This window comes from Bolinopsis microptera, chromosome 11 (genome assembly GCF_026151205.1).
Source record: "Bolinopsis microptera isolate Bmic1 chromosome 11, MBARI_Bmic_1.0, whole genome shotgun sequence".
NCBI classification, from domain to species: domain Eukaryota; kingdom Metazoa; phylum Ctenophora; class Tentaculata; order Lobata; family Bolinopsidae; genus Bolinopsis; species Bolinopsis microptera.
This window is the reverse complement of record NC_087082.1, coordinates 1,313,333-1,324,973: the sequence shown is the minus strand read 5'-3', so window position 1 is coordinate 1,324,973 and position 11,641 is coordinate 1,313,333. Positions and strand designations below refer to the sequence as shown.

Below are 11,641 nucleotides of genomic sequence, written 5' to 3'. Positions count from 1 at the left end.
TAAATATTAATTTTACCAACTAAAGCCATTAAAATTCATTTTGCTAACATAACATAACACACTTCCATTATAACAGCTATGATGTTGGCGCGGACACGCCCCTCAAAGACCTGTCTCTCGCGGTGTTTATCAGCCCTAACAACCACTGTAACCACACCCCAAAAGGTCTCCTACATCACCCTCAATAACCCTGCTAAGAGGAACGCTCTTTCACTTGACATGCTTAACAGTATCATCAGTGATATCGAGTAAGATCTGATTTCAGAACTAGTAGTACAAGTAACCGTTTTTTAACCGTTTTGGACCGTTCTAGAACCGGTTGATGGTTAAATAACCACCGGCGAATAAGGTTTATTTATTGTTCAAAAATACTTTTTTTGTGTCTAAACTATCATTTTGTTTCTACAATGTTTATGAGAACAAATTCACTATCCCCTTTTCTCATTCAGATCAGTGAGTGAACAGGCTAGATGCATTGTGTTACGGTCTACTGGTACGTAATAGTTAGATAATTATAATTATACAATTAATTAGAACTTCTCATCTGTTTGATTTTTTTCTATATTTTATACATCCCGGAATTATACACCCCTATCGAATTGCGGGAAAGATGGACTTTTCTTCTGGGTTCAGTGTGTAGTATGTGGCCAAGTCACCCTGAAAGCAGCTCAGTATTTGGCAAATTTATTTTTAATTTGCGATATTTTCGCTCTGCCAATTGCAATGCGGGCTCAGAATTCTAACAATATACACTGGTTACTGCTAATCAGTTACCGTGTGATTCCATATGTTTAAATCAGGTACAGTGTTCAGTTCCGGACATGATCTGAAAGAAGTAGCAGCAGCCTCTCAGCAAGTGCATTACACCATCTTCAACAGGTGCAACGATCTCATGTTGGTAAGATATTTAGATGATGAAAGGAGATTTGAATAAACGTTATCTTTTTTTAAGAAATGAAATGGGTAATATTTCATCATAACAGTTAATCAATTCAATCATTATATACAGAAAATCGTTTATTAACAAGATCCCTTAGATCATGGCAAGCCTAAAATCAAACAATAAAGAAGACTTAGATGAAATAGTAACCAGGGTGTTTCCTTTCCGCCGATTCCTCTGTCACAGATCCGCACGAAAAGTTCCTCTTGATCGACACTACACACACTTTTAACCAAGACACTCCTCTCTTTTTCTCCTGTCCCCGGCTCACTTTGCCTCCAGACCGTCTCCTTTGTTTTGGTCTAGTGAACGCTGTGTCTTTATTGGTGTCCTCGTTATCACACGCGCTGCTCTGCACTCTGATGAGAAAGGGTCGGAGCGAGGGCTGTTTCTGCAGTTTCTGGGCAGGTTTGTGCAGGTTGTCTAGAGATAATCTGTTTTCAAGTGCCATTGGTTTTGGTCTGGCAGGGAGGGTTGGCATGGATACGTGGTGGGTCTTGCGGAGGGTTGAGGCGCTGGAGGGGTTGAAAGGGTTGATATTGGAGGGTTCGTGGATGTAGAAAGAGAATATACTCTTCTTGTCGGCTGAAGGAGAGGATGGGTCTGTGAGGGAAGTGTTTTGTGGAGACATGACAGGAGTTGTAGGTAGAGCAAGGTATAGAGTTACCGTTACCTTTAGAGTAGATAGCGGGGATGTATAACCAGGATTGTGACAGGAAGGAGTTTGAATGACAAGGATTTAGAAATAACAAAGTAAACAACTGGTTGTATTTATAGAAACGATGAAAAGTATGTGTTGTACAATATATGTTTAGATGAGGAGTGGTTACCGACGTTCTCCTATATACCGTTCTGCTTGCTCCAGTCATGTGACCGATGACGGAGTCACGTGGCACGCCTTGTAGTTGTAACCAGTACAGATCGGATATCAGGCGGTATCCTATTACCAGCCGACCGGTCTTGTTTAGAAGTTGTGATGTGAGTCGGGTAACAAGCTTGTGGACTGATAGTGGTCACAAGCTCGTTTTAACTAACGATCCAATCACAACCCTGTCAATCAGACATGTAATTATTGGTCACCTCTCAGCTCCGCGTACGTGTGGTTATACCGGGGCCCCTCTTCTTTCATCAAAGGCGCAACTATAAACATTTGATCTTTCACCCAAATCAATACCATCTCACCCACAGACCCATCCGTTAAATAACTTGCCAGTCAGACAGGGCTCTAACCCCTCTATAAACCCTCTATTAACCCCTCATCTTTCTATCCCAGATGATTGCGAATTCTAGTGCTCCAGTAATTGCAAGCGTGGACGGTTTCGCCACGGCGGCTGGATGTCAACTGGTGGCTGCCTGCCACATGGCTGTCTGTTCTCACGGGTTAGTTGTTTCTCATCTTCGTTTAGTTATACTTGAGAAGATGGTGCTCGGAACCAATTTTATGTTAAAGGAAGGGTCAATTTCTGTAAAAAAGGGGATATCTACAGTTACAAGTTTCTAGAATATCTCCTTATTAACACAAACTTAATTCAAAGTCATCCTGATTATTACAACTGGACGTCATGATCTTCACTAAACTGACGAATACTAATAGACCCCTCTTCAGATCAAAGTTTGCAACACCAGGAGTTAATATTGGGTTATTTTGCTCGACCCCAGGTGTACAGCTAGGCAGGGCGGTAAACAGGAAGCTAGCTATGGACATGCTCCTCACCGGTCAGGATTAACCTCCCAGTTCTGTTAACTCAATTAATTAACTCAATTTCAGCTTTTGCGCTTGATTTGTGATTCTAATCGTGTATTCAACACAGTGATGCACGCCGGTTCATTTTTCGCCAACCGGCGGCGGCGTGCCCAAAATGGCCCGGCGTGGCGGCGTTCGGCGGCGTGGAACATAATTTTGTCAAAATTTAGGTTTGAATTTCCAGGCCCACAAAAAATCTTACTAATACTAAGAATGGGAAAATTAGACGCCCTTTTCTTCCAGTATAAAAAGAGATCATTGTCCATATCATTCAGGTCTACGTGTTCACTTTGGTAGGCGGCGACCTCAGCCTGTAACTTAGACTTAGCGTCTTTGCTCGCTGCAGGCATACTAAATCGTTTAATGAGGTCAATCTTCTGTCGCTTGGCCTCAATTGTTTCTCCTTAGGCCCCAGGCCCAGCTTCTGTTTGAGCGTGGAACAGTACTAAATACACTAATATAGTTACTATCATAATGACTGCTTGACGATCATAATAACTATATCGTGTATTGAACAGTACTGAGACATTACACTTACCACCAGGAGAGCCCATATCATCAGAGGCAGCACTGCGGGGAGGTCTAGTATCGAGAGTGTATTCCAGCGAGGAGCTGGAAGCAGAGACTGCCAGGATAGCGAGTGTTATCGCGACTAAGAGCAACACGGTCCTCAAACTTGGAATCAAGAACTTTAACAGGTTAGTTTGGTTAATTGGTTAATTAGTTAATTAGTTAATTAGTTAATTAGTTAATTAGTTAATTAGTTTATCTGGAAGAGAATTTTGTTTATTCGGTAATACCAGCTTCGGAGGATAGTCTGTCATGTAAGATCTAGTTAGATCATGCCATTTTTCAGTATGAGAAGAAACAATAAAAGGAGCTATATATTCGCTTGCTGTCGTTTTATAGAAAAGTATTAGACATCCCTTACATCAATATATTTATTCAATATTTGTATTTTTCTCCCTGATGCATATCAAGACTTTTCAAAAATGGAAGTTGTGAAGATTTTCTGAAATAATGTTGTCAGATATAATCGAATTCTTTGATACTGATATCTCCGTTATCCGAGGAGTAGAGAATTTGGTCAAAATTCCAGGGGACCCTATAAGTCACTTTAAGGTCGGGAACTAGGAAATTATAGAGTATCGGTAAGTGGGAGGGCTGTGGTGAAGTAACAGTAGATTAGGACTCTCCTGCTTGTGCAATTGTTAGTTAAGCTGCTAGAAGCTCATATCAATGATACTTCAATCATATCCATGATGCAGCTGAACAATCACACAATCTTTTCACTTGTCAATGTCATAGGGCACGGTAAATTATGGGTCACGGTAAATCATGGGTCACGGTAAATTCGTAGTCACAGTTATTCATGGGTCCAGTAAATCCGTAGGTCACGGTAAATCCGTAGTCGCGGTAAATCATGGTTCACAATGAATCATGGGTCACGGTAAATCCGTAGTCACGGTAAATCATAGGTCACAGTAAATCATGGGTCACGATAAATCGTGGGTCACGTTAAATTCGTAGTCACAGTTATTCATGGGTCACAGTAAATCCGTAGTCACGGTAAATCGTGGGTCACGTTAAATTCCTAGTCACGGTAAATCGTGGGTCACATTAAATCCGTAGTCACGGTAAGTCATGGTTCACTATGAATCATTGGTCACGGTAAATCCGTAGTCACGGTAAATCATAGGTCGCAGTAAATTCCTAGTCACGGTAAATCGTGGGTCACATTAAATCCGTAGTCACGGTAAATCATGGTTCACAGTAAATCATGGGTCACGGTAAATCATGGGTCACGGTAAATTCGTAGTCACAGTAAATCATGGATCACGGTAAATTCGTTGTCAAGGTAAATCATTGTTCACGATGAATCATGGGTCACGGTAAATCCGTAGTCACGGTAAATAATTGGTCACGTTAAATCCTTGTCGCAGTTATTCATGGGTCACAATGAATTTGCAGTCACAGTAAATCATGGGTCACGGTAAATTCCTAGTCACGGTAAATCGTGGGTCACATAAAATCCGTAGTCACGGTAAATTATGGTTCTCTATGAATCATGGATCACGGTAAATTCGTTGTCACAGTAACTCACGGGTCACGGTAAATTCGTTGTCACGGTAAATCGTGGGTCACACTAAATTCCTAGTCACAATAACTCGTGGGTCACATTAAATTCGTAGTCACGGTAAATCATGGTTCACAATGAATCATGGGTCACGGTAAATCATAGGTCACAGTAAATCATGGGTCACGATAAATCATGGGTCACGGTAAATCGTGGGTCACGTTAAATTCGTAGTCACAGTTATTCATGGGTCACAGTAAATCCGTAGTCACGGTAAATCGTGGGTCACTGTAAATTCCTAGTCACGGTAAATCCTGGGTCACATTAAATCCATAGTCGCGGTAAATCATGGTTCAGAATGAATCATTGGTCATGGTAAATCCGTAGTCACGGTAAATCATGGGTCACGTTAAATCCTTGTCGCAGTTATTCATGGGTCACAGTGAATTTGCAGTCACGGTAAATCATGGGTCACGGTAAATTCCTAGTCACGGTAAATGGTGGGTCACATATAATCCGTAGTCACGGTAAATTCGTTGTCACAGTAACTCACGGGTCACGGTAAATTCTTTGTTACGGTTAATCGTGGGTCACAGTAAATTCGTAGTCACGCGTTAAATCATGGTTCACGTTAAATTTGAAGTCACAGTTATTAATGGGCCACCGTAAATACTTAGTCACGGTAAATTGTAGGTCACGGTAACTTCCTAGTCACGGTAAATCGTGGGTCACATTAAATCCGTAGTCGCGGTAAATCATGGTTCACAATGAATCATGGGTCATGGTAAATCCGTAGTCGCGGTAAATCATGGTTCACAATGAATCATGGGTCACGGTAAATACGTAGTCATGTTAAATCAGGTGTGACGGTAGATCACGGGTCCAATGTAATGCAGGGTCCGGGTAAATCTTTGGTCACACTGATCAAGGGGCCACTGTAGTGTAGGAGAAAGATACTCCCAGTTTATTTCATTGAATCCTGTGATGTTTCCTCAGACGATACCTCCTAAACCTCAGAAGATACCTCCAAAACCTCAGAAGATACCTCCAAAACCTCAGAAGATACCTCCAAAACCTCAGAAGATACCTCCAAAACATCAGAAGATACCTCCTTAACCTCAGACGATACCTCCAAAACCTCAGAAGATACCTCCTTCACCTCAAAAGATACCTCCAAAACCTCAGAAGATACCTCCTAAACCTCAGAAGATACCTCCTTAACCTCAAAAGATACCTCCTAAACCTCAGAAGATACCTCCAGAATCATCTTCTCCTTCTTAACCCACTCGTTAGGTCTCAGGAAGTAAGCCGCCACAATTGCCACAATTGCCACCCCTGCAAACCCTGCCATCACGTAAAAGAACGTGTTCCACTTTGCCTTATAAACAGCAGCATGGTGGGGTGTACCGGGATCAGTTGCAGTGATAGCTGCCATCAACATAGGACCCAGGAACCCTGCAACCTGTCCACAGCTGTTATACACAGAGATGAGAACAGCTGAGTTGCTGGGGTCCATCTCGTAGTTGAGGGTGTTGATGGAGCCGCTGAAGAGGGTGGAGGCTGCTATCGCACTCAGAGTCAGGATCATCACTCCCCCGAAGACTGTACTGCAGGTCGTGAGACTAATCATGAAGACTATTTGCAGTGCCATGGGGACTAAGGTGAATATCATCCTGCATGGTAACCATGGTAACATCTCGTCCATCGTGCGGAGAAGGAACGAAAAGGCGATGGTAGACACAGCGATTAGAATAGCAAGACTGATGCAGAGGTATGAAATGAACATAGGCTCCGCTCCTAACACGTTGTAAAGATAGAACGGGACTATTGCAAACAGGTTGTAATAGATAAGGTTATAGGCTGGCACGTAAATGCAGAAAGCTAACAGGTACAGCCTACAAAACAGAGATTTGTACTCCTGGCACAGTCCCTCCGTCGTCAGGGCTAGAGGTGATTCACAGTCGTCTGTGCTAACTTTCTTATTGACTGCCTTGAATTTCGTCATCATGTTCTTCTCCTCCGCAGTCAAGTACCTGTAAAATGCAGTATTGAATAAGAGTACCTTCATTAGTATTGTTACACTTACTAGATAGCTAGATTCAGAGTTACCTATAAATTTGTGTTTCACGATTAATCTAGCTTACCAGTAGTTCTCCAACGATTCATGCACAAACAGGAGGTTAAGTATCAGAGCAACAATATAAGCAGCACCAATGAAGTAGAAGTAGTACTTCCATCCCCACTGTTGGTTCATGTACCCTGCTAGGAGACTTCCTGTTCCTTGCCCCACAGAGAATGTTGCCCCTTCGATGGTGAAACTTTGTCAGGATTCAGTTTATTCGCAATTTTCACTTATATTATTATTTGTTCAACATCTCAAGGATGCTCAAATATTATCTAATCTGAACCAAACTCGTAAAACTAAAGCCTATAAATACACTTTGATTGACATCAGGATTTCACGAAATTGTGCATCTTAATGTGAGATAATGTTTGTCCTGAAACCTGTTGCACTAACCTATTAATGGTATAAGAACCTTGCTTTCATTTCCAACCGAGAACTTGGCTATAAAATCAAAGTTGTACGCTATCATAACGCACGCAAGGAATCCTCTTAAGGTCTGAAATTAACTCGTTAAAAGCAGTAAATACTTGTGAATAATATACAGAAAATGACGAATAATGATATTATACTGGTGAACATGAAACCTTGAAAGAGGAAGCAACAAATCTGTGGATAAATGCGATTAAATACAAACCTGAGAAACAGCAACAAGTGTAGGTGAAATAGCAGCAAGAGTTTGGTAACAACTCTTGTTACCTGGTTACCTGGTTACCTGGTTACCTGGTTACCTGGTTACCTGGTTACCTAGTTACCTGGTTACCTGGTTACCTGGTTACCTGGTTACCTGGTTACCTAATTAAAAACAAACCTGAGAAACAGCAACAAGTGTAGGTGAAATAGCGGCAAGAGTTGGGTAACAGAGCTGTACCACTGCTGCTGTCATCAGCCACAGTCTATACGCTAATGTGAATCCTGTTGGAGGGGAGTCTTGTGTAAGAATTGTAAAACATCGAAAGTTTCTCAACGCTCATGCTCAGAGAAATCCGTAATATACTGGGGAATCAATTCACGCTGGCAACTGGCACAAAATGATAAGATATTCTGGCACAAGAATGATATTTGCTTTATTGTCCCCTGAAATTAATTATCATCAATACGTATATCATGAATGAGCGAACCTAAAACACGTTTCGCTAACAGTATCGCCAGGAACTGTGCAGTGTATCCCCAGAAGTAGGCTCCCAGCACGAGCCCCTGTGTGCTCTTGGACCAGCAGAAATCCCCCTCATCCTCCGGGTCCTCACAGTTGTGCTTTATCATTCCTCCCATCATTGCTATCGTTACTCCGAACCTGTTGATCAAATCTTGTACTTAAAAGAGCTGGCATATCAAGAATTTAAATTTTCTTATGGTCTTTAGGTAGAAAATCAGGTAGTTTCGAAGACTCCGGACTCTTATAGATTTCATAACAATGAAGATTAAATTCAGAAGCAGCGCATTGTTCAGAAGCAGTGCATTGTTCGGAAGTAACAGTGCATTGTTCGGAAGCAGTGCATTGTTCAGAAGCAGTGCATTGTTCGGAAGCAGTGCATTGTTCAGAAGCAGTGCATTGTTCGGAAGTAACAGTGCATTGTTCGGAAGCAGTGCATTGTTCAGAAGCAGTGCATTGTTCAGAAGCAGTGCATTGTTCAGAAGCAGTGCATTGTTCGGCCCCCCCCCCCCCCCCCCATTGTTCGGAAGTAACTTAAAACAAACCTTGAACACGTCTCAGTATAAGCGCTGAACAAGAGACAGAAGTACGCAATGTACCGTCTTCTTGTACTGGGCCAGTCCATCATTCTTATACAAACACTGGGCCATATTTGATGTTATTCATCATTCCCAACCAAGTACAATTGTGGTATTTGTACCATCAAACTCATCTTAATGACGATCAACATATCGAGGCAACAATTTTAAACGATTTGATTAAAGAGCATTAGGACAAATGTTACGAACAAACGTGAACTATCTACGCAACACTAATAGCATTAATAGTATGGTCAGTTATGGGTAAAATAGACTCATCAACTGCATATTTTCATAGTAGAGGACTGGAAATATATTTAACTTGTTCCACGAGTTTCGGCCGCTATCAACATTTACCACGTACCCAATGGGTACGAAATATTTCCTGTTCGATACAGAATCCAGGACGGTACGTGACTTCGTGGTTTGCAACCAGCGCATAAGGGATGTTATCGATGGCAGTAAATGTTTCTAATTAATAACATATATTAATATTTTTCAAATATTCATGTCATATTCTCATCTGACAGCTGCTATGGACACTCTTCTAATTATATTAAATTACTATCCAAGGTCTTTAGAACCGAAAAATATATATTATCAGATATTATCTTGGTATAACCTTCAAGTTACCTGTATTTTATAGTGGAAGGGAGGTTGCAAAATTTGGTGCAGTAAATTTACAGTGCAAAAAAACTTGTATTTTCACTAAACATGCCAGGAGATCGATCCTGAACAATTGTGACCAATCGCAACTGCAAAAATTGGCGCGTACTATTTCTTAACTTTTCAGCTAGAAATGAATTATTTTAAGGTAAAACAACAAAGCTTTAAAGCCCTAACCTGCCAGGAATAATATTATGTTTATTTTCCTTCAGTCACGCCTGAACATTTTGGAATCGATAATGGGAGTGGTCAAAATTTTGGACATTAATTTAACACACCTTTCCGCGAAAACCGCAAGAGAAATGCTTTTTTAGTTGGGTCGACTGGTTTTTAGGCATTTTGACCAGTATAAAGAAATACTAAATTGGCCAAGGAATAGATAATAATAAAGGAATAGGTTCAATAGGTAGTTCCCGAAATAGGACCCCCAGGTAGTGTAAAAGTCACAAAATAAATAAATATCGTTGTCTCCACTAGTTAGAAAAGCTGCAGATGAGAATATTATCTGATACGGAGGGTTATAGTACAGTCAAATCCGTCTTTTTGTCGGACAAAATTCGCAACAAAGCGATTTTAACGGGATATGGTCGGGACAGGTCCCAGGAATCATTCCAGAGAGTTCCCAAAATCCTCGACTTCAGGAAAATCCACAGTTACCACTTTTTTACCACCTTTTTACCACTTTGGTTTTCCGCAAATAAGTCACGTTCTGAATATCCTAGAAGATTCTAGTTTAAAGCATTGTGTTTAGAAAACAAAGAAGAACAACTTTTTCTTTAACAACTTTTTCAAAAATAAATTGTTTAATTAATTAATTAAATAATTAATAAATTTTCAAATATTTCAAAAATACATTTTCATAAAGAATGTTCACAATTACATTCCACGTATATTGAACTAATTTTTATGAAAATTTTGAAAATTTTCACTTACAATATTTTGGACTTGTAAACTTTTCGAAATTTGTAAAGAAAAACCACTATTTACCACATCGAATCTCCGCTAATAAAACGACTTCTGAATGTCGTAGAAGGTTCTAGATTATATAAAAGAGAACAACTTTTTACTCGACAACCTTTGGATTAAATAATTAATTAATTAGTTAATTCGATTATTAAACAAATATTCAAAAATTATAAAAATTATTTTTGTATAACAGAATCAAACGATAACAGAATCAAACGATATACAGAATCAAACGATAACAAAAATATACGTAATGTAACATTAGAACTGTAGGTATTGATCAGGATTGGTCCAATTATCTTATCAGTTAAACAAAAATTAAGTTGTATGCCATATATTAGACACAACTAGATTTAAAACAAATCAATTTTTTATATTTAAAAGAAGCCTAATGCAATTTGTAGTATCATGAGTATGGTTGAACGCATTTGCCGATAAGTTTGTTATATCAATAGCCTTCTGAGAAAATCCGGCACTACTCTGATGAAAAAAAAACGAATAAATCAAAACAAGAGGGAAGGGGGTCTAGTTTAAGTAATAATTATTATGTGAACGACCCCATATGAAATTACCAGTCCGAGTCTCCAACAGTGGCACTAAATCCTCCATCTTTCAGCCAGATAAAGAAGTCACTAGTAGACGCGGCGGAACAGAGCTCCCAGGTGATGGTCAGGAACCTGGGATTAGAGGACGGAAAGGAGGGACTGTCTGCTTTCCTTGAGAAGAGGCACCCCACCTGGCAACAGGATAAGTGAGCAGTGAACATTACAGTGTTGAACAGTGTTGAACAATGTTAAACAGTGTTGATAAGCATGACAATATTTCAAGTATTTCTGAGTGGTAAGCAATGGTGAAGACTGTAGCAGGTAGCTGATGCTCGAAACTTGGAGGAAGAAGCCAGAGTAGGATTGCATGTATCCCTGAGACGAGAGGTCGTCAGTGGACATGAAACTAGGCAACTGAGCTTTTTAGAAACAAAAAGTTGATTGGAGTGACGGAAATCAGCACACTCTATCTGTGATATCCCGGAGCCTAGGTGGTGGATTTTTGACTTTATTTGAATTCGAAGGTCGTTGAGTTATTTTTTTACAGATTATTTAGTGAGCACAATTTTTTGAATATGTGTTATGATTTGATTACATACAGAAACAGATTTTGAGATTTAAATGCTGAAATTGTCAGAAACCAGGGGAACAAGTCTCTTACTTAACACATTTTTTTACTTTTAATACTTTTTAAAAGTTTTAATACTTTCAACACTACTATATAACAAATAATTTGAGGAGGTTCGCTCAAGATGATTTTTATATCGAAGATTTCAAGAGCCTAAACTGTGTATGATTCGCCTCTCCAAACAAACCTAAAGTTAACACATTTTTAATAGTTTTATTATTA

General features: G+C 39.9%; 2 protein-coding genes across 2 annotated transcripts in view; both read left to right on the top strand.

Moving 5' to 3' along the window:
• Window positions 1-80: 80 nt before the first annotated feature.
• LOC134822867 (enoyl-CoA hydratase domain-containing protein 3, mitochondrial-like) lies at window positions 81-11,449 on the top strand. The gene is made up of 7 exons (XM_063834134.1): window positions 81-248; window positions 450-493; window positions 801-898; window positions 2,214-2,320; window positions 2,547-2,656; window positions 3,229-3,382; window positions 10,863-11,449. The coding sequence occupies exons 1-7, from the start codon at window positions 82-84 to the stop codon at window positions 10,999-11,001; spliced, it is 819 nt and encodes a 272-aa protein (XP_063690204.1). The 5' UTR covers window position 81; the 3' UTR covers window positions 11,002-11,449.
• Window positions 11,450-11,503: 54 nt separating this feature from the next.
• Window positions 11,504-11,641, top strand: part of LOC134823126 (titin-like) — a 97,356-nt gene continuing 97,218 nt past the window's right edge. The window contains exon 1 of the mRNA XM_063834470.1: window positions 11,504-11,529. The gene's annotated coding sequence lies outside the window, so the exon portion shown is untranslated. The remainder of the gene's footprint in view (window positions 11,530-11,641) is intronic.